The 24,892-nt window shown below is 44.1% G+C and overlaps 1 protein-coding gene across 2 annotated transcripts in view; it reads left to right on the top strand.

Moving 5' to 3' along the window:
* LOC147701768 (sulfotransferase 2B1-like) overlaps positions 1 to 24,892 on the top strand; it is a 355,754-nt gene that overhangs the window by 89,553 nt on the left and 241,309 nt on the right. For both annotated transcript variants that reach the window (XM_086930394.1, XM_086930395.1), the window contains exon 2: positions 7,202 to 7,344. In XM_086930394.1, coding sequence (XP_086786520.1) covers positions 7,209 to 7,344 — 136 coding nt within the window. In that variant the 5' untranslated portion in view covers positions 7,202 to 7,208. The remainder of the gene's footprint in view (positions 1 to 7,201; positions 7,345 to 24,892) is intronic.

Raw genomic sequence — 24,892 nt, 5'->3', positions numbered from 1 at the left:
GATGGTATGACCTATCAAGCCAACAAAATGGACATACAAATCAGTCTTTTAAACACATTGGACGTGTACATGGCCAATATAGATGTTAAAATTGCAAATCTAAATACCCTGATCAGACGGGCCCAAGCGGACGGCGAACCCCGTGCAACAAGGATGTGACTGCTCCCAATAATTGAGAAACTATGTACGCTGCCAAAGATGATGACAAAATTGATGGAGGACATAAAAGAAACAACAAATGCAAAGCCTCTCCCCTCAAGAACAACACTTACAAACGAGCAGGCTCAATCGGGCAAAACGACCCAAGAAGAACAGACAAGGAAATCAAGGGAATAGAGACCCCAATAATTTCATCCAAAAGTGTCAAGCAGCTTCGGATGGACTCCTCATTCCCTGAGAAGGAAAAGGAAGCTGCAGGAACAGACCAGGTGCATTCAAGAAAAGGGGGGAAAACTGAGCCAAGTACTAACATCCAAATAGTATTCCTGGACCCCACGTCATCGATAAGAGAAGAGGGCCATTGGCGCACCATACTTATACAGCTGCCTGGTAGCATTGAAGCACTCAATCAAGCCCAAGTCAGTAGCCAGCATAATGCTTACCAGGGCAACCTTGCAACATTGGCGCAGGACAATAGAGGTAAAGTGCGAAATGAATGCGGCGCAATCCAAAAGTCATAAAGCACTGAACAGGTCGACTCCCACACCTGAGCACAAAGCAACGAAGGGGGGAATACTTGGAACTTTGACAGGACCTGCTCTAGCCCACTTTATGCCAAGACCCGGGTTACCATCCGGGGATGATAAGGCCTCTTCTTATGGAGTTCCAACCTTCACGCTTTTATATCCAGAGTATAAGTCCAAAGGCAGCTGCGATATATTAAACAGCGGGATCATCATGAAACTGATAGAAGCCATTATGTAACCTCACAAGACATCATCTCTATGGAATTTATAGCATCAGGTCAGGGGCAAACAAATGAAGCCACAAAGGTCACCTGGCGCTCAGCTCGAGTGAGTTAATGAATAAGATCTTAAGCCACTCGGAAACCTTTAATCAGTGGGGCATCACCATACTCCCCGGCAGGGAATCAGGTTACCCGTATTTTCTGCAGAAAATCCGAGCCATCGAGCACCCACGAACTGGACAGAGAAAGGTCTACTCGTTTCTGAGGAGTGCCCAGGATAAATCTCCCACCCCGACTCGGAAGAACCAAAAGCAAGAGATGGCCAGCATACATCAAACAGGGTAAAGGAACAGGCATGCACATGGTCATGGTTGTCGGGCTTATTAAACTCAACTTGGCTGTTACGCATACAAAACTGCAGTCAAAAGGAACAAGAAGAATGCCCACTAAGAGTTTGTTCTCGGAACATCAAAGGGCTATCAAATAAATTGGGAAATGAAGCCACTATCTCTTACTTACAGTCATTTGGGATCTTTCTACTACAAGAGACATGGCTCGTAGAGCCGCAGCATCTGGAAGGGTTCAAAACTCACCACCTCCAGCTATCAAAAAGAAATCTTCAGGATGTGGCTGGGAAGGTCTAGCTATTTATATATAAACAAATAATGCGATGACCTTGTGGGACCTCGCAAGCAATTCCCACTCTCTCCAGTCTGTGGCAATCTCTTTCAACACTCATCAAGGCCAGCCTAGAACCATAATCTTATTGAATGTGTACATTCGTTCAAATTCTGGGTCCAGTCAAACACTCTCAGAAGAGTTGATAGCGACAGTGCTAAGAATAGGATCAGGATTGTCAAATGCCGACATCTTATTATCTGAAGACTTTAATTTGTGGCTATTGTCGGACCTACAAAAAAATGAGGTAACAACATCACAGGAAAGTGTCTGGGCTATACCCGGATGGCACAAGGATGACCAGAAAGGCCGTACCTTACAAGGAAATCTAGAACACCTTGACCTTAGAGCCCTCAACATCTGTAATCCACTACACCTTCGTTAACCTTTTGTTCTTGAATCAAGTAATCGCCTTTGGGTTTGTCGACGGACCTGAAAGCGACCATAGCCCTCAAGAAATTTTGCTCAGCACCAGACTGGTGAAACATGATGAGGCGGGGGCATTAACTTTTGAATGCTTTACGATCAACTTAAAATGCATTAAGTGCTTGGTCAATAACCTACAGCAAGTGTCAAAGGAGGCAAAGCATATGATAGAGAACTGTGGCGAGTCAACTGAAGATCATATTGCAAACTGGACAAGTTTTGCAAATAAGCTGACAGCAAGATATGCAAAGACAATAACGCATGCAAGAGCGACATGGTCCCAACAGTCGATCGCAAGGGATCCGGTGATACAATCTGCGAAAAAAAGCACGAACCGGCTTTGGCGGGAATTAAAAACAAAGCCAATGGACACATCAATTATAACTAAATCACAGTCATCTAAAGAAAGCAAAAAGAGAACATTGGAAGGGCTCACAGGAACTCGTTTTGGGCCAAATTATACCGAGATATAAGGTTAAACAACTCTGCAAGATTCTGGCGTACCATAAATATTCTCGGGGACCGCGTCCCGAAAGTTGCCTCGTCAAACATACTGGAGCAAGTGCTATCTCTTTCTGCACAGACACTCCAATGACCGACACGACCATACCCCAAATCATGCAACCGGCACAAAGGGTAGCAACACTCTGACAGAGTTGAACTCACCTGCAGACCGCTTTTTGCAAAGGGATAACTACGGACGAGTTTTCTCAAAAAAGCCCAATAACAAAAAAGGGAACAGAGACAAAACCACCACAACTGCACTGAGCATGGCACAGTTCCGGAGAACTAAATTGAAAGGCAGATAAAAAAGGGTCGGAAAGATGGGGCCCCAGGACCAGGCGATATTCCTCCAGCTCTGTTCAAGGAGGATCCGGCCTTCTGGGCTTCTAAACTAGCTCCACTTTTCACCTCTATTTTGACAAAGAATAACATTCCACCCTCTTGGCGAGGATCGATTTTTGCTCCAAGTTTCGAAGGTGGAGACAAAAAATCCCCAAGCAACTATCGGTTAGTCACTCCTATTGATAATGAAGCAAAGTGCTTTGCAGGGATTTTGCTGAATTCATTGCGGGACTGGGCTGAGGCACACTCAATAATCCCTCCAAACCAAACCAGTTTTACAAGTGGAACTGGCACTGCGGTTAACCTTATGACTCTCTTGTGTCTGATAGATCAGGCGGAGCTTAGCACCAGACCATTTTACATGGGCTTTAAAGACTATAGCTCGGCATTTGCTAAAGACAATAGGGCCAAGCTCTGGCAGAAGCTTTCCGCACTGAACATCCCAAATAGCTTACTAAGAGCCCTACAAGTACCGAACCAGGACACATAGGTTAGGATTGATATTGGCGGCAGCTCTAGACTGTCACGCCCAATTTTTACAACAAAAGGACTCAAACAAGGATGCCTAAACTCAGTCAATTCTCATTCTCCCAAACAAGGCAGCTTACAGCTGTCAAATCTTTTATATGCTGACAACGTGGTTCTCTTAAGTAACACAAAGGTTGGCCTACAAAAGCTTATGGACACATCTGTCGCATACTCAAATAAGAACAAGCTCCAGATAAATAATAGGAAATCTTGGTGTTTCGCTCGGGAAGGCTTCAAAGCTGGCATGGGTCTTAAATTCAGAAAGCATTACAGAATCCAAATGCCACAAGTACTTAGGAGTTCTTTTCAATAACTACGGAAGATACAAAAGCCACCTGGGAGAGCAAAAAAAGAAAAGAACAGCATTAGCATTTGCTCTAAGCTCCATTTCTAAGAAACCACTCGGCCCAACATTCGCTCCTACACTTCAGGTGGCACAGGCAAAAGTCATCCCAACCTTAACATATGGAAAAGAGGTGCTAAAAGGACTGGACAGCATCCAACTAGACACAATTATAGTAAAATCTTTTAGAACTGCCTTCCACCTACCATCTTCTACGTCACCGGCACAAATTAGGCTGGAATTGGGCATCTGTAAACCAACATCGGGTACTTTTATCAGTCCTAGTAACTGTTATATTTTTAATAATTTTACTAAGCTTCATAATTTAATCTCTTGCACCTTGCAAGGGTTTCCTTTTTAAATCATGCAATAAAGATTACTTCCTTACATCAAGTTAAATCCGGAGTATAATTCCCCAGAGAAATTACACTAGACGTTGGAATTGAATAGTAGAGTAAACCTTATTCAACTCTTTTCTGGATTCAAGCCTTGCCTCACAAATGGAAGGATTTCTCAATATGAGCTTACTTTAAATTGACCCTAAATTTCTTCTTTGAGGTCCATCTCTTGGGGTTTCTCTCCACATGTTCAACAGCAGGTGCAGTCCTTCTACTGTATTACACAGGTCCAGAGATGTTCTGAATAAGGTACCCTGGGTGCCACTGTTATGCCTGGCACTAGCTTGTGTGTTGGAGAAAATGCCTGGCCAACAGAGAGAATGTTTCCAGGTGCATCCCTATCCACTTAGACATAATTGCCCTGCTCTGTTAAAAATCTAACATGGCAGAACATTTCTTCCCCTTGTCAGAGATCTGCAAAACACCCCTGAGGTGTGGATTTCCTCCTGCAAACCAGTTAGAGAATATGTTTCCCTCCACTGGAAGCTGTTGCTATTCTGGCTACTTGAACAATTGCAGGGGAGGCCTAGACGTGAGTTACATCTTCCCATAACACTTTTAATCTTGTGCAGTTAGTGAGCATAGCCCCCAGGAGATCCTTTCAGGAGAAGGTCACACCTCGTACCAGTCAAGGTTATTTTGTTCCCTTTGCTGTGTGCCATTCATACCCCTTTGCAGAATGTCAGCAAATTGCCAGGTGACAGTTGGCGATTAACTCTGAAAAAGCGACTACAACGTTCTGAAAGTAGCCTGTTCAAAATAGTGATTTAAAAGCTAACATGATTATTATATTAGATTTTAGATTACTATTAATTTAAGTTATTGAATCACTGTTCTATGGATCCCCAAACTGAAATTATGCATTATAAGGCGTTGTAATGTAACCCTGTGCATTTCTATGGTAGAGCCAGCCTTACCAATGAAAAATGATGTGAAACTTAAAGGCACATGTGTTACTTATTGAATTCCATGCACACTGCCTTATGGGCATTTCGCACCTACCTTAGGGATGTCTTGGCTGTCAAATGGATTGTTTTGGAAAGCCATATTTGCACCTTTTATCTGGCCACTTCGGATGCAGGGGTAGGCCTGAAGACATGCTTTGTTTGTTACTTTAGTGGTGACACAATAGGTGCTGTAGTCCCCTAGTTACATTTAAACTACAGAGCCTGGGTATTATATACTAGGTACGAATAGGGAAGTTAAATGTACCAATTAGAATTTCTAAGCAATTCAACAAGATTGTAAGGGATAAAACATGAACTGGGGTTTGGTTAGCAGGGTCAGAGTCCAACATCAGCCTCAGCTCAAAAGAAACAGTTGATTTCTTAAACAGGGGCATGCTCTACAAGCAATGCTATATGGGGATTTCACAAAAGACGTGGTGTAGATTTGCATAGGGAAGTTTTAATACCTGATGACAACTGTGTCTGTCTTTGGCTGGTAGTTCAAACTGTGCATACCTGCAATACACACACACACATGCACACACCCACCCACATGCACACACACACACGTCTCCACACAAGAACATAAGTGATTACACACATACAAGTTATCTACTAGATGAGGCCAATAACACACTATATTGCTATAATTATTTTCACGTTTTGCAACTGCCATTGTCTAGTTTTATAGTGTTTTAGATAAAAGGTAAGAATACCAATCCACTTCAAGGAGCTTATTGGACTTAGAGGAATGCATGTCCAATTTTCAACCATGGTAATACAAAACTGAGCCTTTATCCTGAAAACACACAGCCAAAGCATGACGCTTCATTACCTTCCGCCTTGTGATGCATAGTGCATCTTAAAATAATTTCCTAGTTTCACATTAAGCCTATCCAAACCCATATCTAAACCCATTGTTCAATAATGCAGCTCTTTGAGTTATAAAACAACCAGTGTTGATACTGGTAGAAACAATGTCAATGTACGCCATGATCGAGATATGCATACTAAAGCCAAAATCAGTAAAGACAATATCAATTGTACGCTATGACAACTGTACGTGCAATATTGAGGGTGTCGATAAAAATTATATCAATGGCTGAAACATTATTTGTAGTAGTTCTAATAAACTCTTAATATTGCCGTCAGATTTACCCAAGGTGACCTCCCCATCAACGCCGAGTCAGAGATACGTGATCCAACAGGCCCTGCGACCATAACCCATGGAATCGAATGACTAGTCACCAATCGGGTCTCTCTTAGCCCAAAGTAAAACGTGTACACACTGAAAACCCTGATTAATCTCACAGCTAGATAGTTGCACCACAACAGGTATGGGGAAATTGACCTCAATAAAACCGGTTTGGCCAGAGGTGCCAGTTCCCCAAAAATACAACAAAGATAGATGCCACATGTAGATAGAAACACTCAGCCAATCACAGCAAAACATTTCACTCTGATTAAATGACATTGGCCAGCATTAGCTCACTATAAAACAGTATCCTTCGGTTATTTGAGGGATGAAACATACGGAATAACATGTGACCATGATAGATCACGCTAACCAAAATGTATTTTGGGTCCCTGATGGTACAGCAATCGGTTGCGCTTAGGGACTCCTTCCTAAAACCTTGGAATATTTGTAAATGTAGCTCTAAGGAAGTATGCTACAACATCGACAGCAAATACGAAACGTGTTGGTGAGGATGTGAAAATAAATAACAGACTAATGCCACAAATTCAACTTTGATTTATTGGAGTGCTCTGAGAATATTTGTCTTATTTGGAATTCTTCCAGCAGGGGAAGGCTTGGTGGCTCGTCCTCTTCTTATAGTACCGGACACTTGCGGATATTTTGAACCTACTGTTTGGGACACTTTGTATTCTACAATCTGTGCATTTGTATCCCCAGCCACCTTTTTTGGTAGTTTGTAAATATATATTTAGTAGCTTCGCTAATCTTCTCTACCATTGCAGATCTTCTAAATGGCAACTGCCAGGAGGAACCATATATGGTTGTTAATAATTGTGATGCGGTGTGTTAAGCCTAAATGCCTTCGAGTAGTTTGTTTTGTTCGGGCAATCAGAGTTATCTGACATATAACCCTCTTTCTTTTCATTCTAGTTATAAAATGTCTCTGGAGTACTTCAAGTACAAAGAAATCTACTTTAGCCCACCATCATATACACCCGAAAGCCTCAACTTTGCAGAAAATGAGTTTCAAGTCCTCGATGACGATGTCTATAATGTGACATATCCCAAATCAGGTACTGTAGGAGCCAGTGGAGGACACACAAAGCCTGATTAAGGAAGACATTTGCACATTATGTTCAAAATGCGCAAGTAAATTATATGATTAGCAATGCAATGTCGATCTTATATTTCATCATCCATGTACTTACATTACAAAATTATTTTACAAACGTACATTTTGTGAAACTTTATGTGGCTATACGTTTTATTCCCTGGGTTAATAGGTGTTCCATCGTGAACATTTGCGGCTGAACCCCAAACTTTCACCAAACCCCTCTATTTCCATCACTGCAAAATGTACCCACGGCAGCTCAGCTCAGCTTCATCTAGCATAAAGAGTCCCTCAGGGAGAAATTGATTGGGAAGGGTAATCAAAATTAATGCGACACCCAAAATTGCATAATTAGAAAAAAAGCTTCCACAGTTATACCACAGAACGATGGCAAGCACCAGAGTCTTTCAGTGCGCTCAAGTATTTGTCACTGGCCTTTACCACCTTGGAAACAGTTGGATGTTTACTCTTATCAAGGCCAGGAATTATTCCACAGCAAGAATGTGGGGAGAACATCCCCCATGTTTGGTGGGTTGTGGGCAAAGGCCTACTTGCTAGTGCTTAATTTGAGCCGTGGTTACCGGTGTTCGGCACTGGCTCTTAATTGTCAGCACCAGCACCTACGACAGTCTGCCACATTGTGGCGCTGTTTTTTAAATACAGAGTTGAGCACAACAGCTGTTGTTTAATAATTCAATAAACATTAAGAACATGTAGAAGTGTGACTTATTAGTTATGCGCAAATGTGCTGTGCAAGCAGAAGTGGGCTGATGGCTAGAGCCCTGGCACTTATTTATTTTTTTTTATAAATTATGTTCTGCTATTTGCACAGAGAAAATATTTTGATGTTTGTGTTTAGTGAATATGTTATATGATGGAAAGACCTGTAGTCGGAGTTTGTCATCAGAAGTCAGCGGAAATGTATGCACCCTCGAATTGTGACTAAGGTCCAGCTAAACCATTAACCATGAAGAGTCATGATAATCACAACAATGAAAAAAAAAACTCACCAGTGACGATTGGAGCAAATTTTTGACTAGTTAGGACTCTTCATTGCGATTGTTGTAAACTACAAAACTGTGCCACTAAGATGTTTTCATGCCTCGTTATAGTAGAGAAACTGCGGTATGCTACTGGCTGTGGTGATGTCCGTACTAGGTGGGGCGATAATCTGCACCTAAATGATGACCGCATGCTACATGAGCAAAACTGTGTCACAGCAGAGATCACACTACTAGTACTTAGGGCATATGTATATAAAAAAATCTTGCACCGCCTCAATTCACCTTGCAGCGCTGCGTTGTATGATAGGGAAAGAGCAGGAATGTGCCGTATTTAACATTATGCACCACGTCCCTCACTTTATCTGCACTGGCGCATAATATCCTGCCTAACCGCAATGCAACCAACATTGCACCATGGTGCAAGGGTGCCTGGGATGTAATCAGGATTGTTTTGTGCAGGAAGGGACACCTTATTACAGAAAAACCATTCTCTGAGGCATTTTCCTCTTTCTGTGTGTGTTACGAGATAAAGCAAAGATAGAAAGAGGAAGTAGTGAGGAGAAATAAGGTTATTTCTCCTAGTTACTCCTCACCTGGAGAGGGGTACCATTTTGACTCATTCCCAGGTTTACCAGTATTAGTAAATCTGAGAATGCACGGAAATCCATAGGTGGAGGCGTGGGAGCACCCACGCTTTACCCAGGAACCCCTCCCTGGGGCTGGGCAAATTGCTGAGCTGCATAACTCTAGAATTATCAAGCCACAAAGTGGCTTGATACATTTAACTTGGTAGTTGCGTCACCCTTGCTCCCCATTGCGTGCACAATGGTAACTCAGCTATTTGATCAATCTGGCCCATAATTTGAGCGGGGGGTTACTGGTGGGGTTCACTAGTACTCATTTAAGGACCTGCTGTATTTTCTTTTTTTTTAATCATTCTGGGAAGCCTTGGTTCAATGCAAGCAGATCAAGCCTTCCTTCCCCAGACAGCAGGATAGTCCTTCTTCTGAATCTTCCACAGGTCCAGGAGTGTTCTGATGAGAGGTTCTGAAGGTGCCACTTTTATACCTAGTGCCAGCCTTTGTTTGGGTAAATTCCCCAGCCCATCCCCACAACTGGTTCTGGTCAGTTCTCCCCCTTCCCCTGGTCCTGTCTCCAAACTGTTAGGGTGAAAAAAGCAAGGGCAAGCCTGGTGTCAGGTACATTTGTGTGTGCTGCAGCCAGGGCCCTTTGAAGTGCAACCAGGACAGGGCATAACTTCTCCCTAGCCATTTTCTCAGAAAGACCCTCTTCCCTCACACCTCTGACTTTTTTGTTCCAATGTCTGAGAGAATACACAACCCTCAACCGGAGAGCCATCTACAGTTATGTACCACAGGACACTGGCAGGAAGGCACAGTTGGTGGTTTGAGCAGAAAAATGCAAACTTTCTAACAGTGGCATTTTTTAAATAGTAACCTAAAATCCTACATTAGCATTAAAGAGGATTTTAAATTGACATTTATTTGAGTGGAAACAATATTTCTCCATCTGGCTCCAAACTGAAATTTTCACTTATTAAGTGTAATATGGTAACTCATTGTTAGTCTATGAAACAGATAGCCATATAGCAGTAAAAAACAACTTCATTACCTTTTCACTCGCAGGAAATGTAATTTGTGAACCCACATGTCCTACTTTTTAAATACCATGCACCCTGCCTAGGGGTGGTTAGGGTCTACTTTAGAGTGACTTCTAAGTATTAAAAAGGAAGGTCTAGGCCTGGCAAAAGCTTTAGTTTGCCAGGTCAAAATGTCATTTTTAAACTACACTACAGGCTCATTGGCCGTCATGAAACATGTTTTACTGTGGTAATTTAGCCGGTGGCACAAAGGGTGCTGCAGCCTACTTTTATTATTTATATAGAAAAGGGCAACCCATTATACACTGGTGGGCTTGAGTGAATAGCTGTCAGGTAAAGGTGCCTACAAGGGATGCATTCGGAAGTATATTTAGATAGAATTCTCAAATTATTTGTGACATGTCCACGCTTGCCATCAGAAAACCAATTCTGAACACAGTAGTCTGCATTATTAAAAGAAGGAATCAATCAAAACAACCAAAACAACAAGGTGTATTTCCTAATTCATTGTATTTCTCACAAAGAATGATGGTTTCATTAGGGCTTCAAAGCGAACAGTACTTCAAAAACATTGATAACAGAACTGAGAAATTCTTCACAGTTAGATTTCAATAGTTATCAATACACAATAAACATTTTCAAATAGTAAACAGTATGGAGATTGCCCTAAACATAGAAACAAAATCTCCCAAATTAAATCCTAACAGAAGAAAAGAAAATGGGTTAACAGAAGAAAAGAAAATGGGTTAGAGCGTTGACGTTTTGGTCTCTTCTGTAGTAAATCTATGAGAACCAAGTTCAGGACAAAATACTTCACATAAAAAGCAAAGACCCGTCTGGAAGTAACATTTAAAAAAAAAAAGTACATATAAATAATGAATTAGACTAGAATATACACCTGGAAAAAGTGAATAATAAGCCTATACTAGAAATGGTGTAATGGTCTCTGATATGAGCATCACTCAGCTCTTTGCGGGGGGTGATAATCTTAATGAACTCTAATATGTGCTTCTGGTCCCCCTCACACATTACTACATTTACCATAATTTCTGGTCTTCTTCACGGTGTCCAACTTTTTGCGGTCCATCACATACCGGTCTGCTTTGTCCCAGACCGGTACTCCTATAACCACCTGTACACCCTGGCCACTGTCCTCTGGCTGGCGCATGTCTTGAGGCAGGTGGCTAAGACACTTGCCAGAATCTTCATGTCCCCAATCAAGAGTGCGATGGGCTGGTAGCTGTCCTTGCCCTGTTTAGGAAGCACAGTGATATGGACCTTGTTGCAAAGGGACCCCAGGTGGACCAGCTCTCCTATGCAGCAAAGGAGGATCTGCTTTTATTGTTACCCCACTTTTTGCCAGATGTTATGCTGTTTCTGACTAGGCTTTCTCCCCTAATTTGGTATGGTAAGTACTTGGGTACATGGCCAATGGTTTACTCTTATCAGTTCCTAGTATATGATATTGAGGTACCTAGGGCATAGGTACACCAGGGCTCCCCCATGTGCTGAAGCATGTATTATGCCACCCATGAGGGACCACTCAAACTGTAACTACAGGCCTGCCAATGTAGCCTGTGTAAGCTAGTGCTAGCACCACTTATGAAATATATAGGTTTCCCAATATCTAAGATTACTGAACTTAAAACCTATAAGTCACCCCTAAAGCAGGCCTTTCAATCCTGAAGGCGGGGTGCTCGGTTAGAAGTGTGAGGGTGCATCTGCATGAGCAGGACACCCCTCCTGCCTTTGGAGTCCATTCTCCCGGGCTGTAAGTGCATCCGCCATTATGATACATAAACTCTCCGTGCGTCATTAAGCGAGGAGGGTCTCTAAAATCGCTGTAACAAACCCTTTGGAATCATACCTCCACACCATAAACGGTGTGGCAGGTATGATTCCATGCAAGAATTCTCAAATTATTTGTGACATGTCCACGCATGCAATCAGAAAACCAATTCTGAACACAGTAGTCTGCATTATTAAAAGAAGGAATCAATCAAAACAACCAAAACAACAAGGTGTATTTCCTAATTCATTGTATTTCTCACAAAGAATGATGGTTTCATTAGGGCTTCAAAGCGAACAGTACTTCAAAAACATTGATAACAGAACTGAGAAATTCTTCACAGTTAGATTTCAATAGTTATCAATACACAATAAACATTTTCAAATAGTAAACAGTATGGAGATTGCCCTAAACATAGAAACAAAATCTCCCAAATTAAATCCTAATAGAAGAAAAGAAAATGGGTTAACAGAAGAAAAGAAAATGGGTTAGAGCGTTGACGTTTTGGTCTCTTCTGTAGTAAATCTATGAGAACCAAGTTCAGGACAAAATACTTCACATAAAAAGCAAAGACCCGTCTGGAAGTAACATTTAAAAAAAAAAAAGTACATATAAATAATGAATTAGACTAGAATATACACCTGGAAAAAGTGAATAATAAGCCTATACTAGAAATGGTGTAATGGTCTCTGATATGAGCATCACTCAGCTCTTTGCGGGGGGGTGATAATCTTAATGAACTCTAATATGTGCTTCTGGTCCCCCTCACACATTACTACATTTACCATAATTTCTGGTCTTCTTCACGGTGTCCAACTTTTTGCGGTCCATCACATACCGGTCTGCTTTGTCCCAGACCGGTACTCCTATAACCACCTGTACACCCTGGCCACTGTCCTCTGGCTGGCGCATGTCTTGAGGCAGGTGGCTAAGACACTTGCCAGAATCTTCATGTCCCCAATCAAGAGTGCGATGGGCTGGTAGCTGTCCTTGCCCTGTTTAGGAAGCACAGTGATATGGACCTTGTTGCAAAGGGACCCCAGGTGGACCAGCTCTCCTATGCAGCAAAGGAGGATCTGCTTTTATTGTTACCCCACTTTTTGCCAGATGTTATGCTGTTTCTGACTAGGCTTTCTCCCCTAATTTGGTATGGTAAGTACTTGGGTACATGGCCAATGGTTTACTCTTATCAGTTCCTAGTATATGATATTGAGGTACCTAGGGCATAGGTACACCAGGGCTCCCCCATGTGCTGAAGCATGTATTATGCCACCCATGAGGGACCACTCAAACTGTAACTACAGGCCTGCCAATGTAGCCTGTGTAAGCTAGTGCTAGCACCACTTATGAAATATATAGGTTTCCCAATATCTAAGATTACTGAACTTAAAACCTATAAGTCACCCCTAAAGCAGGCCTTTCAATCCTGAAGGCGGGGTGCTCGGTTAGAAGTGTGAGGGTGCATCTGCATGAGCAGGACACCCCTCCTGCCTTTGGAGTCCATTCTCCCGGGCTGTAAGTGCATCCGCCATTATGATACATAAACTCTCCGTGCGTCATTAAGCGAGGAGGGTCTCTAAAATCGCTGTAACAAACCCTTTGGAATCATACCTCCACACCATAAACGGTGTGGCAGGTATGATTCCATGCAGTGTAAAGCTCCTCCGAGAGGCCCTCGGTGCTCCTGGTACCAGTCTTCTAGACCCAGACAGTCAAACATGGCTGCTGCCGACCAGAGACAAGATCCTGCCCTCCTCCTGCTGAGCCAAGCTCGAGCTGGGGTAGGCAGAACAATAGGTATCCTGTCACAGTGTGACCACCTCACAGATGGTGTTTAGTGTATTGGGGGTGGGTGGGAGCCTTGCCAGTGCCTCTCAGTCTGCTTGAAAGGCACATTTGGTTCCCTCAAATATTGAATTAAAGAGGTCCTTGGATCCCAGTACTGGATAGTATGACCCAAATTTGTGCAAAAAATAGTTTGAGGAGGTTTACTCGAGGCTCAGGACCTCTTGAGCCTTAAATAATTCATACAAACAGTTCTCTGAGTAAGTCATTTACATTCAAGAGAAGCAAAGAAAGAAGAAAATTCAAATCCTTTTATGGAGCATCTTTTTGTGTTTATTTTCAATACATCTTCTTTAAAAGAATCCAATTGATTCAGAATCTCAATGAAACAAAGGATGTCAGCCGATACGTGTTTAGCCTGTTGGGTCAAGTAGACCTGTGCTTTTTCAAGGCTTCGGGTATAATATAGATATGCAACATGAAGAGTGATACATATTCTTAAACGGGCCGTGTCAGTTCAGGGTTCAACATTTCTTGAGCAGATTGTTATTTTTGTTTGAGAAATGAGGAGTGCATGGTCCCGGGCTAAATCCTGTCTCCTAGCTTTGGTTCCCTCCATGCACTGTCCAGTTCAAACCAGCTCAGGGAGCCGCTCTGGTGCAAAACTGGAGAAAGGACATGGGAATATCCTCCCTATTGTCCGAACCCTCCCCTGGGAGGGAACCCTGAGTCAGCCCAACCCCTTCCTTAGGGTACTTAACCCCTTCGAAGCTAATGACGAGCTGGGCTCGTCATGGCGCTTACCTGCCGTGCGCGGATGACAAGGCCAGCTCGTCATCAATAATGGTAATTTTGGTTCTTCAGCGCAGGACGGGAAAACTCCTAGCAGCCATGTGGTTAAGGGCTTACCGGAGGGTGGGTCCCTAGATTTGTCATGGGACAAGATTCATTTCTAGACACCTTTTCTTCTTCCACCGTCAGGGCACTCTGGACTTCGCTCTGGGCATCAAGGCTGCAACTGGGAAGACTCCTGCTGCTCCTGATCTCGTCACCCCACTCAGCTGCTGCAACGTCCGTGCCTGTGCTCCATACAGGAACCTTCCTGGAGGAATCTCCCTTGAAGTGGAAGAGTCACTTCCTTGCATCTGCAGACACCACCACTAAGCTGACTGGTCTGCTGATCCTGGGCTCCCATGGACTCCGAAAGGCTCAGCAACACAGGTGATGGTTCTTCACATCCCTTGAGGCCTGCCTTGTACTTTAACTAAGTTTGAGGCCAGTATCCCTCGTTGGAGCCACAGGACACAAACCCCTGTGCACTGCATTGACTTGCAGTTGCAATGGCTTTTTGGCATCCTTCCAACAAGATCTTCGGATCCTGTGTAGCCCCGACATCAAGCATATCTTGTGACAAAGATCTTTGTCCTCACCGCAAAACTTGTACAGTGGGCCTGAATCTTTGGTGAGATGCTCGAGGCCCTCATGTGACTCCAGTGCCTCTGGCCTATGGGTCCTCCCGAGGGTCTCCCCTGCTTGTGGTAAGCCACCTGGACCTTGCTGGTCCCAATACTGTACCTTCTTCACTTTCTACATTGGTTGCAGTTGCAGAGGCTCTCGACATCCGACATGGATCATCTTGTGCACAGCTCCTGGTTTCCACAGCGTCACATGGTCCTTCAACTCTTCTGCAAAACTTGACTTTGGTTGGCATTTGTCCTCTGGGCCTCCTGGTCCGTTCCAAGTGGCATAGACTCTCTCCCCTCTGCTTGCAGGTACTTCACATCCTGAATACACCTTTGGATTCCACCAGAACCTTTCACCTTCTCCAGTACCGGCATCTTTCTGAAGTCCTCCATTGAGTTCTATGGCGGTTTGCGACGCCACTTCCCACCTATGCACCCAGCTTCCCTGGTGTAGGTATCCTGCTTCCTAGGGTATCCACGGGTGGGGTGGCTCTCCAATCTTCACTGGGTTTCCTCCGGGTCCACTGGAAGGGACCTTCTTCTTAAAAAAAACCCCACAACTTACTCATTGACTTCTATTGAGCCAGTGGTCGTGTTTCCACTCTGCACACTGCCTCCGTGGGGTTCCTAGTTACTTACCTCGGGTGGTTCCTTGGGTCCCCGTCAATCTTACGTCTTTCTTATGGGTGTAGTCATACCACTATTTTAGTACATGGTTAGGTCTCCTCTGGTGACCGCTGTGTATTCTGTGCTACTTACCTGTTTCTATTGAAAAGTATTGTGTGCATTGTGTATATATCCAGCTAGGAGATATATGTATGTGTTAGTGAGTGTCTTATAATAAATACATATTATTATAAATACACTGTGTTTTCACTTAATCTATACCTATAAGATTAAGGTATGGTAAAACACGCTACTTTACACTCCTGGTGGACTAAGCCTGAAGGCTGCTTCACACAGCTACCACTTAGAGAGCTTTCTAAGGTTGTCTAAGACCACTACAATCACCATAAGGGCTGTCTCGATTGGTGGAAGGTGCTCACTTACATAAGTGTACACCATATACCAAGCCAGCTTCTCACATTATTGTGCAGCGGTTGGGATTCAAGCCTGCTTTATTTTATCAGATAATCTTGGTGTGGATTAATTGAAAATCCGTCACTTAGGCACATATAATACAGATTAGAATAAGTAAGTTCTATTGAACTTAGGGTTGGGTAGTTAAGGGTCTAGCACAGCCCTTTTTCCAACCTCACAGAGTTCAGTTTCTACCAGGGTAGGTAGGTGCAACACCTCACTAAACCTAGAACCATGCCTTTAGTTGGGGATACCAATGTTCCCCAGTCTGCTAAGAACAGTGGTCTAAAGTTCCAGGAACGAATCACCCTGGTTAGCCTTAGAAAGATAAAGCGGTGCCAGGGAACACACCTGAAAACTCTGAGTCCTTCCTGTTTCAGACTACAGAAACAGTCTTGTAGGTGAAGTCAAAAGATCGTATTTATTGGCTGCAGCCAGTCACAGATATCCTAGAAGTACAACGGCATGTATGTTCTCAGGAGACTGCTCAAATTTACAAAGCCAGCCTTCTCTTTTTATACAAAATAATATGCTTCAGGCAAACATTCCTTATTTTACAGTTGACCCTACGCATATTTTTACTACAAAGAAAAAGCAGAGTCATGATGACAAGTCCACATTTCAGTTTGTCCAGTCCATGACAAATTACCCGGCAAGGTCCAGTATTTCCATCAGATATCGACGGACCCCAATAAAATCGGGCACCTCCTCCTCGTAAAGCAAGTCATAAAGCAAGAAACCGGGACAGGTGTGTGTAAGATTAGGCATAGTTTGTGTGCGATGAAAGGTTTATGATATGTTGTGTCTTGATACTATTCTAGCTCGGCCGCTGGGAGAGGACCTGGCCGAACAGGTTTGGCTTCGGGCAGCGGAGTCAGCTTGCCCAGGTCACAGGGGAGTCAGCTAAGGTGTACGTGTCCTTCGGACTGGGTTTCGGTTTCAGTCATTTGGCTATGTGAGGGCAATCACAAAATGGATGCCGTTCATAAAATGGAACCCGAGGGTTCATGACAGCAACGCTGATTTGACGGTGAATTCGTCACTCAAATATGACGAAAATGCTTATGCATAGTATACTCGTCATTTCTGGTCTGTTGATACCAAAATCGTCATGATACGACGATGTTTATGACACGAGTCCAGAGTTTCGGTACTACAGACACCCGGGTCCAGAAATTTCAGTACCACAGACCCTTCTTCCGCCCTTACATAGGCAATAACCTATACTCACGCTAATCTGAGTCCAGGTCTGTATTCGCAAAGTCATTGAGATGTTGCTGTAGCATGATCCTATTACTTAGTTCGTCTCTTGATACAGGTTTCCTTACACATGATGTAGCACAGAGGCCACATATTGCAGGAGCACACTGTACACACAGACAGAGCAGGAAAAGAATGGCTAAGACCATCCCAATGACTATCAATATCTTCCAACCCCAGGCGGATATCAGTTCCCAGAACCACCCCATCAGTGACCAGTCTCCTTTATCCACGTGAATAGATTCGGAGATTTTATGCAGTTTGGAGATGGCCTGGTATACTGTCGGAGCGTTATCTGGGATAAAAATGCAGCAACTTGATTGGATCACTTGACATACCCCACCTCGGTCTGCAAGTATGACGTCTAGGGCAACCCTGTTCTGAAGAGTCATAAGGCGGTCCGACTGGAGCTCCGCAGTCAAGTTACTAAGGGCACCGGCAGTTTCAACTATGGTACATTCAACTACCCTCGTCAATTGATGAATACTCCTGCTGTTCACCATAGGCCCCCAAAACGGCAGAAAACCTTTTAAGAAGTCCCCAAATTCTTGTCCAGCAGTGTCGTCTTTACTCACGACACCTCTAACTGTCCTTGTCCTATGGTAATCTGCCGTGGCCGTATAGGTGGGAGGCAACAGGAACGAAATGAAGCATTTGCCCGAGAAGTCGGGGGAGGGGGGGGTTGCCATGTATCATGGCAGATGAAGTAGGTGCCCCTAGCTGCTAGGAATGAAGGGGAGGTCTGAGACGAAAAGACATACGTTTCAGTACAGGTACTCTTCCCTAACTGAGCTCCGGGATTCCTGCCATTACCTTGCAGACATAGGTGACCCTTATGGGGTACAATCCAAATCGGGGAGGATCTCTTTGCTTGCTTGTTTTCATTCAGAGCCACTCTATATCCGGTTATGTTCCATCTCTAGCGCTGTTTAAAAAGGCCCTTAAAACGTGGTGCTTCACGAGAGCTTACACAGGTTGAGCTGCAGGGTCCATGTTATGAGCTGGATTTTGAATTAGGCGCCTTGACGCCCATTGGGCTAAGTATGCGCATGACAAGACCCCTTTTATTATTATTATTATTATTATCTAGTGTATGCCTGCAACTCATCTCCAGGAATGGTTCTATACGAGTCAATGTCTCTACTCATATTCGCGATTCCTACCACTAATGCCTTGTTGCTCGAGCTACTTCTCGTGGAACGTGGGGGATATGGTTCGATGGAAAATAGGAACATCGTCTGAAACGTCCACAAAGAACCAGAGTAGCTGAATGGCAAGACAAAATATGGGATACCTTTATCCGTCGTATGTGGCATAAGGCCGCACACCCAACAATTAGTCGTGTTCATTACTAACTGGTGTTGGTGTGAAAGCTGGATGAATGAGTTATTTGCAAATTCTGATCTTCTAGCAGTCTCGTGTTCAGGCAGAGGGTGAAAAGAATGTGAGGAAACAGTAGGAGGAGGTATGGGCTGTGTAGTAGGTGCGAATGCCACTTGAAAAGTAAATAAAACAAATCCTACAAAAAATGTCATCACACTTAGCAACATACAAATACATAATATCAGAAATCGTGTTCTTGTCATTAATGTGCACATTCTGGCTTTAAAGTTCATTGGTTTGGCAGGTCTCTCCATCTCGGAAAACTCCATCCTCTATAATTGCTGCCCGCGGCGGTAGGGTGTTCTATGCTAAGGAATGCTTCTGTCAGTCCAGGGCAACTCCCTTAGACCAACCAGAACCGTCGACCTAACGTCTTCGGCTGCACCCCAAAGACTTTGGCAACCGCGACCCTAGCACCAGAACCCGGATGGCGGTTCGAAAAACAAAAATAAGCAAGTATCTCAGATGAGAGCGCTGCACTTTCAAAAATAGTCAAAAAGCAATATTTTATTTGTCCATAGTCATAGTTCTCGGTCTCAAATTGTAACGTGTTCTTCCAGGTATTGTCTGGTTTTCGAACAATTCAGGTTCTGTAATGTTCAATCGCATTGACGGTGGCACAGATCCTTGCAGGATGTCGGCACTCTCGCGTACAGAGTTTGTTCCTTTTACCTGTGCATCACTAAAGAGCAGGAAGCGAGGCAAAGTTTCAGTCTCAGAATCAGCAATCCCCTCCTGGACTTGCCAGTCGTGAGGCAGAGGTAAAGGGACCCTTTTGCAATGGACCCCGTGGATCCAGTGTTTCTTCCCTTCCACTCGAACAGCTGATCTTGTTGAGAGAAGGACTAGATGGGGGCCGGTCCAGCGAGGCTCGTCATTCTTTGTCCGCTGAAAATTCTTTACGAGCACATAGGTTTCAGGATCGATAGGGTGTCCTGGAGCTTCAGTAGCTTGAGGTAGAGTATCATGTACCTGTTGGTGTAAAACACGCAATTTAGCTGTCAATTCGTACAAATAATCAAGTAGTACAGGGTGCTCTAACTCGCTGAATTTGGCTGGCCTTGGCACTCCCCATATGTTGGCCGGACGGCCGAACACTATTTCGTAGGGCCTAAGTCCCACCCTTGAGTGTACAGTCATTCTTGTTGATAGGAGTGCCAAGGGCAGAGCGTCAGGCCAAGTAAGACCGGAACTCGCTTGAATTTTGGGCAGTTTTAGTTTTAGCGTACCGTTATAGCACTCTACTAATCCAGCTGAATGGGGGTGATTTGCAGCGTGGAACTTTTGCTGAATACCTAGCCCTTCACACACTTTCTTCATCACTCGACCCACAAATTCACTCCCATTATCACTCCAAACCATTCTCGGCATTCCGAATCTGGGGAAGAATTCTTTGATAAGGGCTTTAGCTGTTGATAAGGCACTATTGTCTTTCAGGGGATATGCTTCTATCCATCTTGAAAAGGCACAAACAACAACGAGTACGTATTTCAGATTGTTGCACCTCTCCATGTGGATGAAATCTAGCTGCAAAACCTCGAACGGGTACGTCGGAGGAGCAAAATGACCAGCTGGAGTTGGCGTTCCCCTAACAGGATTGTATTTCAGACACACCATACAGTTCTTGACTATATTCTCTGCATACTTAGGTATTCTGGTGTTCTGCCATACTGGAGCCAGTAACTTGCAAATTCCTTTCACACTGATGTGTGCCATTCCATGCGCCATTGTAACCACTGCAGGCACATACGCTTCGGGTAGCAACCAACGCTGATGCTCCGACAATTCAACCCAACAACCATCCGCGTCCAATTTACCCGTGCTTTCTCTCCACACCTTCAGTTCTTTCTCTGTAGCTTCAGCTTGGATGGACTTCACACTCTCAATCGTATCTTCACACATACCAACGTCACCCACCCATCATGCAGGACCTGCAACATACATTCGACTCATTACATTCCTTGCGGTTTCTTTCGCAACTTCATCCGCAAACGCATTTCCAAGACCAACATCATCTGTAATCTTTTTGTGTGCACTGCATTTCACAATCGCAACTTGTAACGGCAAGGTCAGTGACTCGAGAAGCTCATTCACCAACTGACCATGCTGGATCTTAGCACCATGCGAAGTCAGGAACCCACGTTCACGCCACAAACGCCCAAAACTATGAGCCACACCAAAGGCATACATGCTGTCAGTATATATGGTCACTTTCATTCCTTTCGATAAAACACATGCTCTCGTAAGTGCGATCAATTCTGCTGCTTGCGCTGAGATATGTGGGATGCGTGCAGTTTCGACAATCATATGCAAAGTCGTAACAGCCTATGCTGCAGTCGTGTCACCATTCGGAAGTTTGGAACATGACCCATCAACCCACAAAGTACCTTCACATTCAGTAAGAGGAGTGTCCCTAAGGTCTACTCTCCCTTTCGTTTCTTCTTCTGTCTTAAAGAAACAGTCGTGCTGCTTCTCAGCGTTCTCTGTCTCAACTGGAATTGGCAACAACGTGGCTGGGTTTAATGCATTGCATCTTTTAATGTGGACATGACTTGCTAACAATGTCAGTTCATAACCTGACAATCAAGCACTAGTTAAATGCTGTGTCTTGGTTCTATTTAGCAAAGTGTCCACCGCATGCGGGACCATTACAATCAACATGTTATTCATCACTAAACCAGCAGACTGTCGGATAGAAACAGCTGCTGCTGCCGTGGCTCTTAGACAACTCAGCAACGCCCTGGCTACCGGATCCAAAGTCGACGAAAAATACACGCATGGACGTTGCTTGTCCCCAAAAGACTGTATCAACACTGATAATGCACAACCTTCCTTCTCATGGACATATAGTGTAAAGGGCTTACTGTAGTCGGGGGTACCCAGCACAGGAGCCGAACACAATGCATCACGCAATTCGGAAAAACTTTTCTGACAATTTTCAGACCATGGGATGGGATTCGGTGTATCTTTACAGGTCAATGCTACCAAGGGTTTGGCTAGCAAGGAAAAATTTGGTATCCATTGTCTGCAATAGGATGTAATACCTAAGAAAGCACACACTTCTCTCTGTGTTCTTGGCACACTCAACTTTGCAATCGCCTGAATTCTTTCTGGGGTCAGTTTCCTTCCCTCCTTCGATAAGAGGTGACCTAAGTAGGTCACTTCTTGTCGACAATATTGCAACTTTGAAAGAGAGACTTTGTGATGCAGAGCACACAAACGACGCAACAGTGACAAGGTGGCTTGTTTACAAATCTCCTCAGTATCTGCAGCGACTAGTAAATCGTCGACTTACTGAATAAGGGTAGCGCCATCAGGTACAACAATCGTATCAAGCTGTGTTTTTAAAGCCTGGCTATATATCAATGGACTTTCACAGTAACCCTGAGGTGTGCATTTGAAGCGGAAACTTCGGCCTCCTAAACTGAAGCCAAAAATATCTCTGCTCTCTTCGGCAATTGGGATGCTGAAGAAAGCGTTTTTCAAGTCAATCACCGAGAACCAAGCTGCTGAAGCTGGAATCCTAGTCAATAGGGCAGTGATATCAGGGACAACTGGAAACTGTGGCACAACAATCTTATTCACCTCTCTAAGATCGATCATGAACCTATAAACAGGTGGCTGGGAAGGATCAGTACACCTCAAAACAGGCAGAACGGGACTATGACAAACGTTGCCTCTTGTCTCTTCAATCACATCCTTATCAATCAGGTCATAGATGATCGCTAACAATGCCTTTTCACCTTCGCTGGAAATTTTGTACTGGGGAATGCGCGGCATTCTAACATTGTCTTTCAATGTCACAACATATGGTGATATTTCCAAAAGACCCACGTCATTAGGACCAGTAGCCCAAAGAGTATCCGGAAGAGAAGACACTTCTGTCTGTAATTTATCCTTAGATAGATACATTGGGGAAACCACTCTCTTACCTAGTGTGAGTTGTACTCCCGAAGGAGAACAGTACAAAGTCGCATATAGTCTTTTCAACAGATCCAATCCCAACAAATTTTCGCCACAACCTGTTGTAAGAATAAGGGGTGCTTCGAATTCACAAGGTCCAACAGAAAGGGACATAGGACTAGAAATCGGGTTCCAACCGGGGCACCAGAAAAACCTACGGAAACATTCATTTCGCCAGATAAAAGGTGCGCAAGGGAGTTTTGAGTGCATAATAGAACTCTTTGTAGCACCAGTATCCAACAGAAAAGGTTCTGACACACCTGATGTAATCACCTCAACATAAGGTCCACTCTGATCTACTGGAACTGAAACAACTCCCTCTCTTTGTCCATGGCTGTCCTAGCAATCATTACCTACCATATTTTCATCCTCTGCATAGTAGTCATCAGCATAGTACTGAGTCGTCCTACCAGACGCGTTATTCTGTTGGTCAAAACTGTACATTGAATTCTGTGGTGGAAACGGGCGTGCGTTTTGCGGGAACGCACCGCGTCCCCTACCTCTAGGCGTTTGTTGAACACCGCGGCCTAGCACACTGGAAGCACCATTCGTGTGTTGTAACAAAACCGGGCAATTATTCTTAAAATGGCCTTCCTCTTTACAATACGCACACTGATTGGGGCCATACTGTAAACGCTGTTGAGAAGACCCGTTTCTTTGCGAGTTTCCCGAATATTGCTGAGCCTGCTGATAATCGCGCTGATTATTAGTGCAGGGTGGATACGCTTGTTGCATCAGAACTTTAGTTTTTAATTCTTTAGTCTTTTTATCTGCTTTCTCTAACTCATCTTTGCGCCTATTTTCGTAGTATTGGGCTGTAGCTAAAATCTGTGCTGACGTTGAAACAGCCCAAGCACTCTCGGAATCCTTTAACTTAGCACACAACTCCGGAAGTAAATCATGCACAAATTTGTCGACTAACAATCTCTGGCCACCTTCGGTAGCCATATCCTGACCGCTATGATCTACGAAAGTCTCTTCAAACCGCGTGAAGAAATCGGACACAATTTCATCTTTCTTCTGCTTACAAGCAGACAACTTATCCCAATTGACACGCAATTCAGGCATTAATGTCTTCATAAAAGTAATTATTCTACCAGGGAGTTCTGCAATTAGAGGCTCGGGTTTAGCACCTCCAACTTGTCAGTTATCTACGGCAGCAATATTAACCCATGTATCACCTAGCTCCTGATCGTGGTCGGTGTGGCAAATCTTTCCCCATAAAGGCTGTGGAACCACGTTCCCAAACAACATGTCTATATCGGCTAAGTTCATAATGCATGAGCTTACAGTCTGTGATAACTCCTTTTAATACCCTGCCGGATTTTTACGGGGGTCAGGCAATGTCTGTTTGAGAGCCAAAACTTCAGATCTCTTCCAAGGAACATGTACCCACACACGCTGAAAATGCGGCGGAATGGCTGGATTAGAATTTGCGTCCCCTTCCCTCCAAACTGGGGGAACCTCTCTCTTGGGATACTGTTGCGCCTTTTTTCTACCGGGTGCGTCATGCTCAGATAGTGATCAAGAATTGCTCCCCTTACTCCGATACGACAACAATGTCGCGACCGCCCATTCAACGTCGGTGCCTACGATCATGCCATCCGAGAATTTGAACCGCACACGGCACAATTCAGGCATGTCCTGTTCCGGATCATTTCCCTCCAAATCTTCACAGAGAAATACACACGTTTGTTCAAAACATATCTCTGTTTGGATGCTTCCCACTGACGGAAGACTTCCATGACGGACTGTAGGTCATATCTTACAGTATTGACAACCCATTTACGCGCTAAATCATTCAGTAATTCTCTTTCTTGGTAGTCAGGCAGTTGACTCCGCAACTGTCTTCGTTCTACGCTAGAGGTCGTATTAGGCGACCCAAAGAAAGGTGAGAAAAGACCAGTAACAGTGTTGGCCATTCTCTGTCAAACAGAAGGAGAAACTTACGGAAAGACGAAAACACCAGGAAAGACATGCTGAGGTAAAGCAGAGGTGGAGGCAGTAGCAGAGGGAGTGTTAGGATAAGCAGTCGGAGCAGTAGATGAAGTCGTAGGGAACACAGATGGAGTAGGTAGCAAAGGCAGCGGCCTTTGAGGGGGCTGCGCCGGAGGAGTAGGAACCAGCTGAAGAGGAGCTGGTGATTGTGGTAAAACCTGTGG

Source organism: Lissotriton vulgaris, chromosome 7 (assembly GCF_964263255.1).
Source record: "Lissotriton vulgaris chromosome 7, aLisVul1.2, whole genome shotgun sequence".
In the NCBI taxonomy this organism is placed as follows: Eukaryota; Metazoa; Chordata; class Amphibia; order Caudata; family Salamandridae; genus Lissotriton; species Lissotriton vulgaris.
Note: the sequence above shows the minus strand (reverse complement) of the source record. Positions and strands in the feature narration are given on the sequence as shown.